Source organism: Leptosomus discolor, chromosome 1, assembly GCF_034619465.1.
Source record: "Leptosomus discolor isolate bLepDis1 chromosome 1, bLepDis1.hap2, whole genome shotgun sequence".
Taxonomy (NCBI): domain Eukaryota; kingdom Metazoa; phylum Chordata; class Aves; order Leptosomiformes; family Leptosomidae; genus Leptosomus; species Leptosomus discolor.
Genome location: NC_141391.1, coordinates 204,542,280 through 204,563,055, shown reverse-complemented (window position 1 = coordinate 204,563,055; position 20,776 = coordinate 204,542,280). Strand labels below are relative to the sequence as shown.

At 45.9% G+C, this 20,776-nt stretch overlaps 1 protein-coding gene across 1 annotated transcript in view; it reads left to right on the top strand.

Moving 5' to 3' along the window:
* Positions 1-12,933: 12,933 nt before the first annotated feature.
* Positions 12,934-20,776, top strand: part of LHFPL3 (LHFPL tetraspan subfamily member 3) — a 175,578-nt gene continuing 167,735 nt past the window's right edge. Inside the window, exon 1 of the mRNA XM_086462415.1 lies at positions 12,934-13,402. Coding sequence (XP_086318541.1) covers positions 12,934-13,402 — 469 coding nt within the window. The remainder of the gene's footprint in view (positions 13,403-20,776) is intronic.

Here is a 20,776-nt window from a genome sequence, read left to right as displayed (position 1 = left end):
CCCTGCAATGCACACCACCGCATACAGAAGAGGGACCAGAAGCCCCAGTGAAGCTGTCAGCTGGGTCAGGTTTGCCAAACAGACAAGGCAAGGTGTTACCTAGGGCAACAAAACATTCGTAGCTGCTTATCAAGGTGACTGCATCTTTGCAGCAGGTCTGACAGTCTGCCTGCAGCGATGGCCATCTCTGGTTGGCAGCTCCGGAGGGCAAACTGCTGCTGCTAGGGTGGCTCATCAGCCCTGAAGGTAGGGATGGGGCTGAGAGCATGGCAGCACTCAGCACTGCTGCCCTTTGAACCATCTCAGAGGTGCCAGGATGTATTAGATAAACATCTTCATCCAATTTAAGCAAAATAACTTATTCATAGATGTCTCATGAGAAAGGAAGGCACACCTTATTCAATATTTTATGTAGTTGATGTGGTTTGCAAAGGATTTGTAACTTTCAGGATAGTAAACAACCTTTTTCAAACTCCTGTGGAAGTGGGCAAATGGTTGCATTGAAAGTCCTGCAGGGAACATTGGGACCCCAGACACAGTCATGTCTCCTCCTTTTAACAATAATACGCTATGTTTACAGTTTTGCGGACTGTACAGGAAAAGAATAAAAAGTTAGGCGCTGTTTCCTCTAGAAATGCAATTATGCTGAAATGTGTTAAAAGATTACATCAATTTCAATTACATTTGGGACTAAAAATCTTAAAAATTCAAGGCTGAGATAGAATCTTCCTTATGTTTAATTCCTTCCAATTATCTTTGCTATTGATGTATTTAGATGTTTATATTACTGTTTACTGTTTTTCTTACTTTATTTTGTGCAAATGAGTTGGTTCAATATGGTCATATCAGCATCTATGAACTGAATTATCCTGTGATTTCAAAATTTTCACTTTGTTGCCCCTGGGCAAAAAAAATCAATCCCATCACCAATATTGACCTTGGTGATGGAGCAAACCATGAATGCAGAGTGCAACCCAAAGCATAGATACAGAACATGGTAAGGTCAGGAGAAGATCCTACTGTGGGACTCCACAGTTCCTTATTCCTTGTCATGCACCTGGCATCCCTGGGAGCAGACTGAAGGAGACGAAAATCCAAGTGAGCTCTGTACAAAAGAGGCTGTCTACAAATAATTAGGAGTGATTTGTAGTGAGGTCTTTAATTCCATCTGTCTGCTTTATAGAAGAGTTGGGATTTAATTATACTTTTTGCAAAGGTTTCCCAACATTCTTGAGATTACTTAGCACATACTTAAAGCAGCAAACTCTGCAAACCACAAATGTGATTTTTTTCTTTATAGATCCTGAAAAATGGAAATGCTGTTCAAAACTGATGTGGCTTTTTTTAAGCATGCGAAATGGAAGCCAACAAATTGTGGGTCAGTCAATGTTGCAGTGATTCCTAGCAAAAGAATAGGAAATGAGGTTTTGTCAGATTAGTGTGTCAGAGTGAGAATTCCATACAGCATTTAACCTCCTATTGTGTGACATTTTGATTTAAAAATTAACACTATCCAATATCAATATTGCAAGTCCTAAGTGGATTAAAAAGTAACTGATAGGTTTTATGAGGTATTTCTTAAAGAGAATGCTTAATGGAAGAAGGTGTCTGAAAAGCTCTGCAGTGATGAATGTCTCGCCCAGTACTGTTCTTTTTTTTTTTAAAAATAAAATAGCAATTGGCTAATAAAGTTTGGAAAAATTCACACACAAGCAGAATAGTAAATCATGATGAGAACTTACACATCATGATTCTGGACCACTCTATAAACTGAACACAAATTGCAAGGGGGGAAAAAACAACAAAGCAAACAAACAAACAAATGCTACTGCAGTCAATGACAAGATTCTCGCTGCCTTTGACAGAGATGGGGTTTTACATGACTTGTTTTAACAGAGTCAGACGAAGGTTAACATATTTGTAAACACAGATTGTAGTTCTGCCTGTGAAGATTGGGGCACTGCATTAGGACAAACAGGACTGAAAATGGTCATGGTCACGATAGATCAATCAGCTGTACAAAAGCACTGATGATAAGACTGCTGCTGCGAGGCTGGACTGGGAAGCAAGAATATTTTAGCTTCACTGAAATAGAGTCCTTTGCCTGAGCACGTCTGGGAGCACCCACCATGTTACCAAACAGCTGAGTGGTCCTGAGCCAGATGCTTCACTTTTTCTGTCATTCATTCTGTATTTCCTAGTTAATGATGCTGTGGGCCAGTGTGAATGTTTCTTCAATCTCAAAAATCAAAACCTGAATGTTTCTTCAATCTCAAAATCTCAAAACAATTATGGACAAATTGGCAATGGTTCAGAAATGAGACAGGCAAGTAATTGGAAGCTGAATCTAGACAAATAATTACCATTATATGATACCTTGTCTTGGGGTCTTGTCACAGGCTGTCCCTAGACACTTTTCTGGACAAGTAAACCTGCAAAACAGAGCTAATATTCCAGTGTAGCATCTTGATTTCAGTACCCACATTTAGCTTCTGACAAGTAACTGCGCTTATCTCTGGGCGCCCCAGGCCAGGCACAGCAAGGTACACTACAAAGGAAACAACCACATTATTTTCACTCAGAATTGTTTTCATTTACGAGCTGCAACACTTGAAACAGCCAAAGCCTGAAGGCAGCCCTTTTCTGCTGGGTCTCCCCAGCCCAGGCACACCAGCCCTTTACATCTCCTTGGCCAGGGCACTTCCCGTGGCAGACAGAGGTGCTGCGGGCTGAGAGCAAGTGCCAGCTCTGGCCTCTGCCCACCGTTGGCTTCTGCAGAGAGACATCCTGCATGGCCCTGCACTAAAAAACCTCCCCAGCACAGCAGGAAAGAGCTGCATGATACTGGTGGCCCTTGACCGCTTTGTCCCATCTTCTCCATCCCTGGTGGCTGGCAAGGACCAAGCCAGCACTGTAAGATGGGGGCTCCAGCCCACGGGGACTTCTGCAGGACTTTGCAAGACCAAATGGGATTTGTAGCTGGACATGGTGAGCCCCTAAACTACCAGATGTTTTCCTAAATACATACCCTATAGAAGACACAAGTTTTTGGTGTGGAGGCATGGCTTTCTAGGTGAATTGTTACAATACGTGTTTTGCAAATGAGTCTATTATATTCATTTCTCAAAAAGACACATTCTGAATCAAAAATCAATTTGCATGTTGAGAAATTAATTTTGAGTAATAAAACCAAGGGAAAAAACAGACCAGAAATGCTCTGTTTGAATATTTGCAAAAAGAAATTGTCTTGGTTTTGTTATCTAATACTGCTTCATTCTAAAATTGATCTATGTTTAGTGTTAATAAATGGTAAAAATATGTGAAAAGCAAATAACACATCTGACTGGATATTAGTTTTCCCTAACTTATTTTCAGTTTGGCCACCGAACAGAAAAATCAATTATTCTCACAACTCTATAATTAAGTGCCTCTCTTCCAACACACCGCTCTCCACAGTTTTCTCCTTTTTTATGGAGACTGGCTTTTACCAGATGTAGCAACTTGTGGGTTTCCCCAGATGATATCTTCCAACATTTTCACTCACATAAGTTCCCTTTAATTTTTTCTACTGTTAATGGTGATTATAACTAGTTAGCCTCTATTGTAAGTTTCATTAACATGATGTTTATTGCCTCCTTCAGATAATGAAGATATTAATTAAAATTGTATCTAACAAGGATCCACCAGGTATGTGACTAAATATTGCTCCAATGTGGTTAAAAGTTGGTTTTGATTATTTTCATTGCCTTTCAAAAGGTTTTCAGTACACATTGTAATAAGCCCATCCAAGTCACTTAGAATATTTTGAACAAGATACTAGAAAACACAGTATCACGTTCTTCAACGGAATCAGAATGCTATTGCCCTTCCCTCCTATTGCCATTTAACTGGCAAGAAGTATGCTGGATAAAACATTACTGTGTAAACTCCTATTGTTTACTGCTCATCAGTTTCATTAGCCTCTTCATTTTAGTGGCCATCGACACCTACTTTCCCCACCATTTTACACACACTTATGTTATGCAAAGAGTGTGTAATATTGACAATTTCCCACTGTGAAACTCTTGATACTTTTTTCAGAGCTATTAAAGTGTTGGCTCCACTCAACAGCTATTTACCTTGATACCACCGTTAAGATGAAAAATTAGTTTAGAGATATTTTGGGGCCAAAGATCATTTCAGCAGTACATGTGAAGTAAACATTTATTCAAATGACAGCCTGGGGCTAAAAACAAGGAGACATTCCAGAAGCCTGTTAGCATCAGGAGAAAGACCAAGAGACTACAGAAAGTGTTGTTTTACTTCTCAGTGGAAATGGAAAATTTATAACATGATGACACAAGGACTGAAATTTGGAGCTTGTTTTTTTTGTTTGTTCCATCATGTTAATGATGTTAAATTTGATCATATGGTTAATGCTGTTGGCATCATTATAAACTGGTAAAACTCCAGGTGTAGAATAGGAATAGGAACAGGAATCGGAATAGGAATACGTTAAAGACCACCTGGATGGGTTTTATGACCAGGGGAGCCCATGGAAATTACTGAGAATGTAAATGCATGTAAAACTTACAGGCAAGAGAGTGAGGCAGTATCATGGTATGCATGGGCGATGAGAAGTTTTAGAATATTAGAAAGATTATAAAAATACAAATATAGTATCTGTATGTAGAAAAGTATGAGGGAGGAGTATGGACATGGAGAACAGAATTGAAGGAGTTACAGATCTCTCTGCCGAGCTTTAATTCCTAGAATAATATGGAAATAAACAATGTTTTTTATGAATACATGGAAAACAGGGATGAGCCAACACCTAACATGGCTTTATTAAGGAACGATCTTGTCAAATTTAATTTACTCTATCCTATTACAGGATAACTCGTCTTGTAGATAAAGACAGATACAGGTGTCCTATATCTTGACTCTTCTAAGGCTTTTAATGCCCTCTCATGTAGTGTGTTCATAGTCAGATGAGGAAAGGTTGTTTAGGTGATGCTCCTGGAAAGTGAATGCATATGTAGGGAGCAAGGAACACTTTAAAAGAGTAGCACACTGATGTGTTGAATGTGTGTGTCTTTAGCAGTTCCACAAGAGTCTGCCTTGGGTTTGGTGTTAGTCAATACTGTTATTAATGGTTTGAACAATGAAATAGGTTATATGCTTATTAGATCACTAGATTATATTAACCTAAGTGAGCTGCAGGCACTCTGGAGACCTAAGCAGTTAAGTACATAAGCATGATGCTGTGCCCAGCTTAGTATAACCTGCTTGTCATCAGGGCTAATTAATCACATTAGTGTCTTGCTAATGTGACCACACTGCTTGCGGTAGCTGCGATACTCCTGAATGGCACTGAATTATGCCACAGAGATACTCTGAAAGAGAGAAATTCCATACTTTCTCCATTTAATCTCCTTCTCCAGTCTGTTCCAGGTTAAGATGCTGATTTATTGGCAGGTCACTTAAGTATGTTTAAACATTGTACCATAAATCCTCCTGGAAACATAGCAGACTTAGTTGTGCCGTGTTGTGTAATACCAGGGTGAATGCTCATTTTATGCTAGAATATCATCTTGTGCAGCATCACAATCACTCTCTGCAGCTCCCAAGCTTCCCTTGCAGATTCCTCTAAGTATTGATCAGGCCCTGAGCGTTAGAAAGGTCTGCGTAGTCCCTAATACCTACACTAGAAGAGTGGTAATTTTCCTGCTTTTCCTGAAAATATATTAGATTGCAGGAGGACTACGATTCTAGCAGATCAATGCCAGAGGAGTTAATATCACCTAATTTTGCCTCCCCATTGTATAGTTCTAAAATTAGAAACAAGCAGAAACACTATGCAGCATCCTAATTGGTTTGTCACTAGGGTAAAGTAACTGGCCAGCTTCTGACTTACTGGAGAACAGAAGGTCCTTCTCTTGCTACATCCTCACTGGTCTGTTGTTTAACAGGAAAAAATATTTGGAAATAAATGTAACATATATTTAATTGGATTAAAATGTTAATCTATTTAAAGCATCACTTTTTTTATCCAGTGAGGTAAAATATTTTTAGTCATTCTCCACTGTGAAAAAAATTACCTGAAAACATCGTAAGTCACGTCCTGACCGCAGTAATATTACCTTGTTAAGGGCAAAGAAGGGACTTCAGCACTGGCAGGTACAATTTTTGAAAGCCTCATCAATGCTATGTTTAGCATCGTATAGTCCTTATTCAAATGACTGAATGTTCATGGTAGTAAAGTTGCATCCACTTACACAATGCTTGGGGCTCTGGAAAGAGATCCTAAAATGCATCTTGTTGGCAGAAGTTTCTGTACTTATCTTAAACTGAGCTGGTCTAGAGAAATGTAAGTCCTTCTTAATGTGAATTGCAGCCTGTGAGATGTATCTTAACTAAACTTTTATTACATGAAAAACATGTCTAGACACCAGCCTTAACTGTACAGCTATCTTTGAAGATGTACAGTATATAGCCTGCAGCACAGTATTTCACACTGCCTTTTGCACTGAGTCTACTGATCCTCTGGCAAACAGCTGCCACAGCAAGAGAGGTGAAATTTCCATCATTTCAGGAGGAGTCTCTGATGGTGTCTCTGAACGGCACAACACAGCAAGCCACCTGAAAGCTCTGTCTGGGTTAATTAGCAGCACTGACAAGCAGGCAATGCTAGTGAGGCAGAGTGGTGCACTGCGTGGTTGCTGCTACGAGTGAGACAACTTGCTCAGAGAAGCCCCAGGTGCAGCACTGGGCCATGCAGAATGCCCTTCACATTGGCAGATAGCTTAGCAAGCCCTGAGAGGAAGCACTTCTTGGTCAGCAGAAATTGGAGAGTTCAGATCTCGAGCTCCCACTTTAGATCCCAACTGGCCCATAAAGCGTTTTATTTTAGACAGTGTGTTTCAAAGTCGTTCTGCAACCTCCAAGTTAGAGAGGCTGAGGGAAGGAAGCTGAAGCTGAAGCAGCCAAGTTGTGTGTCAGAGAGCACCAAGATCTCTTCTTTGCCACAGATCTCAATAACTATGTTCCCACTTTCCCTGTACTTCATCATGTTCGTCTGTACTCCCACCTCCTTTCTCCTTCAACAGCCACTGTTCATCCTGGGTGATGTTCATCATAACCTACCCTGCGTTAGGAAGTTCAATCTTCTGCTGTCACCGGGAACCCTGCTACTTGGTCCCTTTTCCATGTTTTTCTTTCTTTTAAAAACTGATGGGATCTTTTCTTCCTTTCAATCTTTGCTTCCACATGCAATGCAGGTACTCATCACCTTCCTCACATCCTTTCCCCCTCACTGTGGTCATTGCGCCTTGCCTGACCACTACTCTCTCGCCAGCCTCCTCTGCCGACTGAAGTGGACTTCTATCATTTGCAGACAGCTACCTTGATTACGGGCAGACTTCAGGATATGTGACGTTTTCCTGATGATTGCTCCCCATTCCCCAGTTCTTTGGGACATATAGTCCTGCAGCCTGCTTGGGACGCAGCTCCAGCAGCGCCACACTGCTCTTGCCGGCTCTGCCCTGCTTTAAGGGTGCCCTACAGGACTCTCCCTCTGCTATCACCAACCAGAGCAGGACTAAGTTCAAGAGAAGTGAGGCAAATCTACGTTACCCACTCTCTGATTTTTAAGGTAGGCATAAAGTGGACCATTTCTGACTGAAACAGTGACGGCAACAGCAGTTCCACTGACATGGATAACAGTAATTCCAGCCAGCCTCTTCCACAGTTGTAAACACTACAGAAATAAAAAGAAATGCCATTTCCTACTCCCCAAGACGGAACATTTCACCAATGCAGCTGGGCCCTGGGGGGAAAGAAAGCCAAAATGTGCAGAAACTATAATAAAAAAGACATAATGTAAAAGTTAATGCTTTTTTGATAGACAGCAAGAGCCCATCAGTGGCGGGGCTGTGGGTTTCCATGGCGACAGGGCTGCACACCGGGATGCCTGGGCTCCCAACGTTCCCTCTGCCGCCCAGGTCTCAGGTGGAAAGGCAGCCAGTGGAATCACTCCACTGCTCCACGTGGACCAGCGACTGTCTGCAGCCAGCTCCAGATGATGTGGGACAAGGGAAAAACTGATCCGGACTGACACATGTTTTAAGATGCTACCTACCAGTGCCGGCACCCAATTAACCTGTAATCAAGCCCCAAACATGCTTAGGTTATCTTGGTCATCAATGAACTGGTACAAAAATTCCCACTTGGCCTTTAGCGTTGTCCCAGCTTCAGCTCACACTGAGTGCAGGGAAGTGGGGAACAGAGTGGAGGCTTTCTGCTTTTTCAGCTTCTGCTTTGGATGCCCCACGTATTCTTGGACACAAGCTGGAGCAGCCTCAAGACTACCATGACTTGCCTTCCTCCTCTTCCAGCTTCAGGATCTAGGCCAGTCCAAATTAGATGAGTTTGTTCTTTGGACATATACATACCAGTTGTGTTAAAAGATTATGATAGTTATATGTAGCTATTTAAGGGGGCTCAGAGTGAAATTACCAGTTGTTGAAAGGCCTTGGGTGAATGTGATAGCCAGCAAGTGATACCACAGAAACCTATGAGGAAACTCCCAGAGAAGTGGAGCAGTTCATGTGCTCTTACATGCAGCTACAGATATGAAAAGCTACCTGGCAGCTAGATCCCTCTGTGAAGCGGGGAAAAAAAATCCTCTAAGGCAGAGCTACATTTTAAGAGAGCTGGATGGGGGAAACTGCTCGGAGGGGTGAGTGAGCGGCAGTCGCATGTCTGAACGGGGGCATCTCCCTCCCATGGAAGTTTGCACATGTCTGGGTAGGCACGTTTTCATGCACTCAACAGTTTTTCCCAGTTCCCTCAACTGTCAGCCTAGCAAGGTCCAGCCCCACCAAAACTAATCATTCATTGTCAGACACTTTTATTGCTATTTATTCATTAACATGTGACTTCCTACTACCGCATACCCTCCTCACAGGCTTCTTCCTTTTCTGTGTAAGTCCGCTCTCTTGCTAACTCTTCTCTAACCATACATTCACTCCTTCTCGCCGCTGTCGTTCCCTTAGTTTCACAACACATGAATATCAATGAATTCCCAGATGTGCATTTCTTGCCAGACGTCGCCCACAGCCCAGCAACTGCATTCATCTCTTGTTCCTTCCCACTGTATCCAAGGGTTTCCCCGGCACAACATACAGTCCTTCCCCATGGTGCTCCAAACAAAATGTTTAAGCAGTTCTCCACCACTTGCTCCACCACTGCAAATAATTCACTAGCTCCAAAGAGAAATGTTGTTATTAGAAACATTAATGAAATAACAAGCTTTTATTTTGTGTTTTGTGTAATGATCTATATATACCAAAAAAAGAGCACATTTGCGTCAGATAAAATGATCAGTATATTCCAGGCCAATTTGGGGAACAAAGTATACTTCTAAAGATTACATAAATTCTCTTTAAACTTGCCTATTTTTAACCACACACACACACAAAAATGTTTTTAAAAACAGTATTATGGTTGTACAATGCAGTACTGAAGAGGATGTGCCAAAAAAAGAGCTGTCTATGCCACTTGATTTACATCCCCTTTGTTCTGTGTTGCGTGCTCACATGCTAATTCGTAAACAGGATCCTGCCTTATCAGGTGCTTGACACAGCATCTGCTGTCTAGAAAGATCAGGTTGATGAGAATCCTGTTTCACCTGTTGAAGAAGCTTTTGATGAAAAACCTGACTTAAGACTTGGACTTTTTTAGGTGAGATGAGATGGCAGCCACAGGGCTGGCACTCAGTTAATTCCCTGGGAGAAAAACAGTGGAGGTACGACAGGGTTGTTGGAGAGAAGGGATAAACAGGATTAAGATGATAAAGGCAGTCCTGAAGAGCTGTAGACTATCCCTGCTTCTGCCACAGAATTCTTCTGTGATGCCAGGCAAGATGCTTAAAACTTTTTGTAGATAAGCAGCAAGTCAGTACGGCTCCTTCTGAGGCTTTGTTTGCAGAACTGCTGTAACCAAAATCCATGGGAGCTCTGCTTTGAGAAATGAGGTCCCAGCTGCCTTTTAACTGTTCTGTCCAGAATATACCAACCTTCTATCTCATAGGAACATGATATTTTCTAATACTATGAAGCACACATATAATTGTGGTGGGAACCATAAAAATGCCTCCTGAGCCTGTTTTCGGGTATTCTGAGATACCAAAGAGTGAGACTAGAGGATTCAAAGCTCTAGAGAGGCTCACAACTGCAGTGATTCAGCTGCCTCCAAAACCAGACATCTAGTACCATTGTCCCATTTTCAATGAACTAAACTGAAGGACTAGTGGGTATCACTTAGAGTCCGTGTGAAATCTGTGCCCTTTTCATGCCCGAAGCCAGAGAGGACATGCTAGGACAACCAAACTAGCCACTGCCTGGACACAGACAACTGTGCGTTCTTTCCCACTCTCTTTTACTCAGCTTGTCAGCAGAATCCTAATTTCTTCCCCTGCTTCTGGCCTTTGCCTTTGTTGCCTAGACTGGTCCCCACATTTCCCTAACCCAGACTGACTCTCTTTCCCCAGCTTCTCCTCCAATCTCAGTATTTCCACCTCCTCAGCTCCCTTGGCCCATTTCCTCTGCAGAGCACCTTATTTCTCCTCTCTTGGCTCCTTCCCAGGTCCATATCTCTACCTCCTGCCATACCAGTTCTAGGTTTAATCTTCCTTGTGTGCACATTCACAAGCCCACTACCTCTAAACTTCCCATTTGGCTCAGACTCCTTCCCCACTACCTCCTTGCTTCTTCATCTCTCAGAACTTCTTGCCCAACACTCACTCCAACCTCCATCCCTAAATTGTCTCAGGCCACTTCAGGGCCCCTCCTGCCTTCTAGGTCTGGCTCCTATTGTCTTCATGTTCATACTCAACGACCCCTTAGAGGACAGGGAAGACAGGCGTCCTGCACCAAGCCCTGGGACCCAGCTAGCCTCAGCCTGGAGAAAACGGGACCGAGCACCGAAGGAAACACCATCACTCCTGCCACTCGAGGCTGGAACAAGGCCAGTTACTCTCTGAAGGCGGCATATGAGCAGTCTGATCGTGGGCAGCAACTGCCGTAGGAGGGCAATAAGACAGGGGAGAATACACGGGCACCTCCACCAGTGTTGGACAAAGCACACTCGGTGGGAACCAGATCTCCAGGAATTTTAGCTGTAGTTTGCATGCTTGGACCCACCTCCCTAGGACAAAGAGGCAAGTGTGAGTACTCAGGGTCCCCGCTGCCCACGCTGCGGGTGTCTGAGCAAACCCCTGCCCTGTGTGCCACCCCGCTGCTCTCCAAGAGGGCCGCGCTCCTGCGTGCAGGGCGGTAACGGCGTGACCGCACTGGGGCGCCTCCCCTTGTGCTCCCACCCTTCGGCAACGGCTTGCAAAGGCCTGACTGTCCCCGACGCGGGCGAGGGGGCCTGAAAAGCCGTGAGCAGCTGCTGCCCCTTCCTCGCCCCTCTGCGGTAAACTTGCGAAGGGCTGGCGTGCTCGCTCCATTGGGCTGCGCCTGTTTTTTGGCAGCCGCGGGGCAGCAATCAAACTTTGTCTGAAACGGGTAAATGTCAGGAGTGATTTCCACACGAGCGTCCCTCTTGGCGGGCGCTGGTGAGCAGCGATACCTAATGGCGTGCGGCCCTCTGCCGGCACCGAGCGGCAGCCCGCCGCGGCGGGCTCTCCCCCGCCTCCCTCCGCCCCGGCTGCGAGCGCGTCCCGGGAGAGGACAGCCCTCGGGGCGCTGCGCGGACGTGCCGTCAATTACTGCCCTTAACTCGGGCTCAACCTAGATCGGGGACCGCGAATCCAAGCGTCACTGGCATAGGAAGTGTTATTACCAGACGCTAATTGGTCATTAATATATGCTAATCACTGCTGCATGCCAACATGCTCAACGCACCAGGCCAAAGTCACTTGACCGGGCCGGGGCCGCTCTTCTCCACCGGTGCCACCTCACCCACCCACGCCGAGAGCCGCCACCGTGGCCCCGCGGCTGCTCTGTGTTCACGGCGGTGGTCGCCTCCTCGGCCGCCATCCCACCTCCTGAGGTGAGGAGCGGCCCCTGATGATGCCTGCGGTCCCCGGCGCAAGACGTTTCCCCAGCCGGGGGTTGCTTCAGGCGGGAGACAAGCGCCTCGGGGCTCCACCTGTGCCAGGGCAGGAGGCCGCTGCTCACCCCGCCACAGGGCATTCCGCGGTTGCAGCCCCCGGCTGAAGACGGGCTGATGTCTTGGCAGGGAACGGAAAAACCACGCACACACGTTTTAAACTTTAACAAATCCGTTGCCTGAACACGTCTGCCAGGACACGCAGCATGACCGGCGCCGGCAGCAGCTCGACCAGGCAGCCGTCGCCCCGCCCGGCAGAGGCGCCCGGGGCGCCCGCCGGCGGAGGGGCTGACGGGCGGCCCCGGCTGCAGCGCCTGCGGGGCTCGCCCTTCCCGCCCTCCGGCCCCCACACCGCCCGCCCGGCGACAGGGCGCCAACGGCCCGTTCGCCCCGTCCCTCGCCTCCGCCTCTCCCCAGGGACGGCGCCTCAGCCGTGCCCGCTCCCACCCCCCAGCCGGCGGGCGGCGGTTGCCCAGGGCGGCGGGGCGCCTCCGGCCCCGCGGCGGGCGCTGTGGCGGTTGGCGCCCGGCGCGGCGAGGAACCACGGGCGGCGGCGGCGGCGGGAGGGCGGGCTGCGGGGCGGGCGGTGCGCGGCGGCCGGCAGCGCTGCGCCCCGATAGGCGGCGGCGGGCCATGTTGGTGCTGCCGCTGCTGCCGCTGCCGCTGCTGCTGCTGGCGCGGAGCCGCTGAAGCCCAGCGGAGGGGCTCGCCGGCTCTCGCACGCAGCGGCGGCGGCGGAGCGCGTCGCGTCGAGCGGAGAGAGCGGGGAGGAGGAGGAGAAGGAGGTGGAGAGGAGGAGGAGGAGGAGGAAGGGGAGGGGGGATCTTCTCGGTGAGGATGCCCGGAGCGGCTGCAGGGACGGCGGCGACAGGAGCAGGCTCGTCAGGAGCGGCAGCAGCGGGGATGCTCCCGGCTCAGGAGGCGGCCAAGATCTACCACACCAACTACGTGCGGAACTCGCGGGCCATCGGCGTACTCTGGGCCATCTTCACCATCTGCTTTGCCATCGTCAACGTGGTGTGCTTCATCCAGCCCTACTGGATCGGGGACGGCGTGGACACCCCGCAGGCGGGCTACTTCGGGCTCTTCCACTACTGCATCGGCAACGGCTTCAGCCGGGAACTCACCTGCCGGGGCAGCTTCACGGACTTCTCCAGCCTGCCCTCGGGAGCCTTCAAAGCTGCTTCCTTCTTCATCGGGCTCTCGATGATGCTCATCATCGCCTGCATCGTCTGCTTCATCCTCTTCTTCTTCTGCAACACAGCCACCGTCTACAAGATCTGTGCCTGGATGCAGCTGACCTCGGGTGAGTGGGGGCAGCGGCCCCGGCCCTGGGGGGCTCCGCGCTGCCCTGCCCGGCCCTGCCCAGCCCGGCCCCGCGGGGCGGACGGGCGGCTCTGGAGAAACTTGCGGCGCCGGCGGCCGCCGGGCCGGGGGAGGGTGGGTGGAGTGGTGGTGTAAGGGGAGCGGCGGGGGCCGGGCGGCGCGGGCCCCGCCGGGGCAGGCCGGGGAGGTGATGCACGGGGGGCCGGGAGACGGCACCGGCGTGGCAGAGCGGTGCCGGTGCCCGCCCACCGCCCGGGCGCGGGCCGAGGTCAGGCTCAGCAGGGGTGCCCGGAGAAATTGTCCGGTTTCGGCCCGTGAACCGACCCGTGAGCACCAAACAGCCCTAGGGAGGGCTGGCGGGCAGCGGCAGCCCCGGGCTGTCCTCCAGCGCTTGGTCTGTCGTTAAAGGTCAAGAGAAAATGGCAGTGGGGGCCGCGGGGACGCCTCGAGCGGGCGACAGTGGGTGAAGGCAACTGGCAGCCTGTTGAAGGTTAGTCCTGAGCCCAGGTTTCCACCTGGTCGAGGCAGAGCCCACTTCGGTTCGGTGGGAGAGGGTGGCGAGATCTTTTGCTGACCAACTGGAAGGGCAGCTGAGGTCGTTGGATGTTACATGCCTGAGTTGTGGTTGGGGTCTGTTCCCCCTGTTCACAAGGTTTGTTTTCGTCTGTATGTTAGGAGTGTAAAGAAAAAAAAAATCGTTTCAGTTGCTGGCTTTGACTCAGAAGGTCTCCTGACTTCATTTGACTTTCCCCATCACATCCAGTGTCCCCCTGGGGAAGGCGTATGATAAGAAAGAGGGAGAACACCAGGACATCCCTTTTTGCATTTCCAACGCAGCTTTCCCTCTGAGTTGGTAGAGAACTAGGGATTTGTGTGCAGCTGGGAGGCGAAGGAGGAGAAAAGAATGGTTGGTAGAGTTGAGATAGTAATAAGATCAGTTTAAGCACTCTTCAATAATTTGAAAAAAAAAAAAAAAGTCTAAAATCAGAACACACCTTCTACTTGTCCTTCCAGTAAAACCCTGAAAATGAGAAGTTTGGCTTTGCAGGAATAAGCTGTTAGGGAAACAGAGCAAAATGTCTCCAAAATGGGCTCGCAATCACTTTTTCAGTCCCCTTAATTGACCTACATTCATTTCAGTTTCTGAGCAATAATTCTTCTGAATTGTTTGCTGAGCAGCTTCAGCATTATTCAATTTGCCACCTGGTCCATGAGGCTTAGTATGAACCAGCTTTAACCATTTCTCTCTGCGATGCTGTTTTTACATGTTACATATATATATATTATGCTGTTTCTGTATGGTTTTATCAGTTGAGGATTGATCTGCAGTCACTTGAGGTTGGTAGATTTTCCCCGATTCTAGCGGGAGTAGGTTTGGATTCATTATCTCTGCATTGGGAGTTCTCTTTGATGCTGGTGGCTACTTTGTTCAGTAACACGCATTCTGATATGGTTGTATTAATTGTACACAGTCATGTCACTTGGCTCCAGGCAGAGCAAACTGTTTCATCTTTGCACCACTGACGTCTCTGCTCCATTAAGGACTTTTTCCCTTTCAGCTGTCTACTCTCCTTATGGCTCTGCTGGTAAAAGGTGGCATCAATATTCATTGGTTTGGTGCATCCTCAGCCTGTTTTGTTCATGTCTAGTATGCAGTAGGACAGCACAATTTCCAAATCCCTTTCACTTTTAAACATCAGAGATAATGGTGTTTTTTATTTATATGGTTCCACTGCTTCATCCCAACAGAAGCTAGTGCAAGGTAGATAAAAATGAATCTGATTTCTTTACTGCATTTCTGCACCAGTGAATAATAATGTTTAGAAACCACTGCATGCAGCCGATCTACAGGAGCCCAACCAGTCTATACCATGCTGCACGTGTGCAGGTGTGACACTGAAGATACATTTTCAGGCAAAATAATGCAGAATTTTTGTCATCTCCAGAGATGGTAGATGCACTGTTAGCACAAAAAGTCAGCAAAAGGAGTTTTACATCAGCAGCAGAATCACTTTTCAGACTGCTTACCTCCAAAATTAGAATAACAGGGGAGTACATGTATAGCCAAGTGGTTATTGGTCGTCTTCCCGATTTGTTTGTGAATGCCCTGGAAGAACTGGAACAATGCTGGGTGTTGAAAGAGCCTGACTTTGTTGTTTGCTGAATGTTGTACCTTAATTCAGCATTTACCTGACCATTTCTATATTACCTCAAAAAAGTTTCCTCAATGGGAGAGAAAACTACCAGAAAATCCGTATTGGTTCGAGTTCAGGTTGTAAAAGAAAGCAATGATGGTGGGACAGAAGGAAAATGTAGAATAAAATGTGCAGGACAGGACTTAGAAGAGTTCTGATAGGTTTTCTATGAGCTATATGACCTACTTCTGTTGTTATTTTACTGTTCTGAGAGTGTAAGTAATAGGCAATAATAAGCTTAAGATGCTTATCTCACAGATGACAGTGTAGTACTGTCTTCTACATGTGCGTGTAGTTCTGTGTAGTGCAGGAACAAAATTGAACCTGAAGCAGTAAAATAAACAAGTATGTGAGTATAGCTTTGATTTTGCTTGCTATTATGTACCTTAGTAGTGGTAGCATTAAATTGCATCATATAATAATACTTAAAATTGATGTAATTTAAATCTCCTTAGAAACACTTTTTCAACATGGGATCATGCTTGATTTAGGATTGCAAATAAAAGCTCCTGAACTAATTTCTTTAAAAGGAAGATTTTGTTCACATTCTGTCCTGCATGAGTCATTATAAATTGTCAGCATAATATAGCGCTTGTTTTGAAGAGGTGTTTTTTAAATGAGGAAAAGATAAACAGTATCTTGGACATATGCATTTTCAATCCTCGTTGCTGTCTAATCACATCTATGATGTGATTAAGCAGAAAAATCCTCGGAAAAAAGCTTTTTCCTTTGTGTACGTAAGGACAACATACATTAGACTCCCTTTTGATTTTGCAATGGCTTAGTCTGCTTTTTTTGTTCCATGTGCATAATGCTGTCAGGGTCCACTTGATATCTTGAGAGCCAGTGTTGGCAGACTTCTTCTCCATCCTCTAGCCTCCCCTTCTGAAATTTCAAAATTATGTATACAAACACTTGCACGTACACTTACCTAATTTGAGCAGCTGCACGAACACAAACACTTAGTGAAAGCATTAGAAATGAGGTATTAATGCTCTTTAGTATCCTGCATCTAAAGTTTGCAAGAAACCTCACAAATAAAGATATTCTTGAGATTTGTTCCTTTAGAAGTTAAAATAAGTGCTTCACAGGGGACTGGAGCACCTCGCCTGTGAGGACAGGCTGAGAGAGTTGGGGTTGTTCAGCCTGGAGAAGAGAAGGCTCCGGGGAGACCTTATAGCGGCTTTCCAGTACTTAAAGGGGGTCTGCAGGGAAGGTGAGGAGGGACTCTTGATCAGGGAGAGTAGTGATGGGACGAGGGCTAACAGTTTCAAACTGAAAGGTGGTAGATTTAGATTAGATATTAGGAAGAAGTTCTTTACTATGAGCGTGGTGAGGCACTGGCACAGGCTGCCCAGAGAAGCTGTGGCTGCCCCCTCCCTGGCAGTGTTCAAGGCCAGGTTGGATGGGGCTTTGAGCAACCTGGTCTAGTGGAAGGTGTCCCTGCCCATGGCAGGGGGGGTTGGAACTGGATGGTCTTTAATGTGCCTTCCAACCCAAACTGTTCTATGATTCTGTCATGGTGATTTTTTTAATTATTAGACATTTGTCATTACTTTTTTTCTTTACTAGGATGTTGCAAGTTACAGGAAAGAGGAAAGTAGAGAAAACAAAAGAAAGGCGTAGAAGTGTCACATGGACAAGTAGGGTGAAACCAATATATGTGTTTTTCAGGAGATGCCTAAGCCCATGCCCGCAGTAAGACAGCAGTCGAACAAACCAGCATAGAACTCCTGTACTTTGTCAAACCACAGGCCCATCTAGTCCATTGATCTCCAACAGCCGTCTGTAACATGAGCCCACAGAAGCATCAGAGCAGCAAAAGCTTCGTTTTCCCTGGGTACTCTCTGTCCTCCAGCACTTGTGTTCAGGGATTTCCCGAGATAAGTCTTGGCATTTAAAGGCTCTTGCTGGAATTTCTTTTTTATGACTTTGGTCACTTTTTGAGCCTGCATAAACTTTTAGCATTTGCAGTGCCCCAGAGCAAGGAGTTCCACAGCTTAATAGGTGGTGTGTGAAGATTCAGTAGGGTTTTTCATGTTTTAAACCATGTCATTGCCCTTTTCAGTTGATCCCCCCAGCTCATGTATCTGGAAGGGGACTCCCAGACACCTCCCCTGTGCTGGTCCTGATTACACATTTGCTGTATCCCCTCAGTTACCTGTTTTTGAGACCTGATGAATCTTTGTCGTCTTAGTAATTCCTTAGTCGTTAGATTGTACCATGCCTGTGATCATCCCTGCTGCCCTGCCCGCAGCCATTTCCAGTCTGCTGTATCCTTTCAGAGGTGGTGGGACCAGAACTACATGCGATATTCAAGACAGACAAACCAGCCGTTTATACAGTGGCATAATAATATTCTCTCTTTCATTCTTTGTTCCTTTCCTAGTAATTTCTAATATTCACTTTTTCACTGTTAGTGAACAGTGGGTTGATGTTTTCACAGAACTACCTATTAGAACCCCAAGATCTCAGACCTGAAGCACTAATAGTCACCTTGGAGTATGTAATTTTGTGTAGTTAGTTTTTTTCCCCTCAAAGAAATGACTTTATACTTGTTTATCTACATTGATTTTAATTTGCCTTTTTATTGCCTAGTCACTCAGTATTGTAAAGTCTTTCTTCATAGTCAGCCCTTATCTTAGCTACCCTGAAGGAATATCAGCAGCAAACTTTGTCACCTCACCATTTACCCTGTTTTCCAGCTCATTTATAAATAAGCAAGCAGCTCCCAAGTTCCAGCACAGATCCCTGCAGGACTCCATCATTGACCTCTCTCTGCTTGGAAAATTGACAGTATTCTCCTACCATCTGTTTCTAATTATTTATCCTTGCAAGGACATTTATTTTTATCCTCTGGGAGTTTAGTTTTTTTAAGACTTATGAATGACAGATTTATCGAATGCCTTTTGGAAATCCAAGTGGACTTCGTTAATGAAAATTTCCAAGGTACACATTATTTCTTACTTCCTTGGAGAACTTTAGTAGTTTTGTAAAAAATTACTTCAAATAGGTGTGCTGGTCCTACCTTACTTCCTTTCATCACACAAATATGCCAACAAACTCTGTTGTCTTTCATAGTTCTTACTGATTTACGTGGTGCAGATATCAGTCTTTCTGTGATTCCCCAGGTTTTCCCTGGACCTGTTTTAAACCAGTTTTTAAAACTGATTTCATACTACTCAGTTCTCTGGAGCCAGAGCTGTAACAGAGAGGTTAATACATGCCACAGTTAAAAGTTCATTTAAAACAAGGGGTTGTTTCAGAATAAAAAGGTGAAATTCTTCATTGCAGCTGTGTTGTTCTTTGCCTTTATACTTGAAATCAGTCTGCAGGACCAGGTGACTTTTATATAAGAGTCTTAAATGGCTTGACCTTGATGCTCTTGGAGCCTTTGTTACTGCTGTTCATCAGACCTTGGTATAGGGCTAGAAAAAAAAAACAGCCGCGCCTGTGTTTGAGCAGGGTGTCTAGTGGAGTCAAACAAGGATCTTGTTTGTAGCCTCAGTATCCTTAACAGTTAGTTGGGAGAATAATATACATTTATGGCTGCTGAACTTTGCAGATGCGCAAAAATTGCTTATTTAATAAGTTATAGTTATTTGTTTAATAAATTATAGTAAGGATAGCTAATTCCATAGACTGATTTGGATGTCATAATAACCTGGGCTTGCTTCAACAGCCTGTATTTTGATACATCGAATGCAGTGTAAGACTTCTGGGGATCAAAATGTAGGAGGCATCCTATTGATGGAAGAATTATGGAAGCTATGTGTTATGGAATACAGCTACTTAGAAGAGAAATTAGAGGCTGTGGTAGATAGATAAGCACCTGCATGTGGGCTCTCACTGCAGTGCTCCACTTAAGAAGTCCAATGTGGTCCCTAAATGTGAACGAAAAAAATGGGACTGCTGTTGCCCACAGTGGTTCCCATGCCTGCTCTGTCCAGGTCAAACATCTGTCAAGAATCCCTTTCAAGTATAAAGTAGAAAGGATTTCAGAACTGGTTGAAATAAATGAAAGAAGAAGCACTAAAAAGATGAATTTTCTTGCTATTCAAAAGAAGATTAAAAATTGACAGATTATGGTGTATGAGGACCAGGGGGAGATTTCAAGTCATACAGTGCTCCTTAACTTGACAAATTCTGTGTTTGGAAGCTGAAGTTACCCAAATTTGCATTAGCCATGAGGTCTATACAGTTGTAATCTGTTAAGTTTCATTTCTTAATTATCCTTATGGTGATTTCTTTTTCACTTAAAGTCTTTACATAAGGTTGGATGCCTCTTTCTGAGAGGCATGACCTAACTGGCCAGAAGCAAAAGACCTTACCCAACACTGCTGCCAGCTTTTGTCCTCAGCATGTACCCCAGTTGTAAAGCAAGAGACATACGGGAGGCCAAAGGGAGGGAAGGCAAGTCCAGGAACATCAAGCAGGTTTTTGAAGTGAGTTTCACTATTGACACCACACCCCACCGTTAGGCTGAGTGACTGAGGTTATTTACTGATCTGTGAGCAGTAGTGGGTGTCAGACCTTTGGGGAGAAAATGCTGAAAAATCAGGGATACTGAGGGCTCTGACCATGGTAAAATGAGGATTGTCTCCGCGTCTTGGGGAACTGGAGTGCTGGAGCTGTGCAGGCGGGCAGGGAGCAGGCAAAGAGCTGAGTGCTCTTCTTGCTGACAGATAGGCTGTCTCATCAAGCCCGTAAGGACATCTAATTCAAGTGGGTCTAGTGCATGTGCTTCTTTTTCCCAGAGGAGAAGTCATATTGCCAGTATGATTTTCTGTCTGTTCAGCTCCAGAGGAAAGTTTCCCATCGGGCTTAATTGAGATCCCCAGGTCCTCCCTCATCCTTGGGCTGGGAGTATCCCATGGTAGCTTCCACTCTGCTGCTGTCACGCTGGCTGCCATCAGGCTGGCTGCCATGAGTATTGCCATACCAGCTTGGGAGGTGCTCGTGTCCTAATGTGAGTTGGAAGGTTAGCTGGGTAGGTTGGAAAGGTGAAGAACTGAAGGTTTTATTGGGAAGTTGGGGGTGAAATGAGTGATGTGGCTGTGCAGCCTTTTCAGTTTCATTACTTAATTTGAAGTAAACATTTTCATGTATTTCATACTTTGGCTATAAAAATGAAGGTAAAAGGTGTATCCTGTGAACAG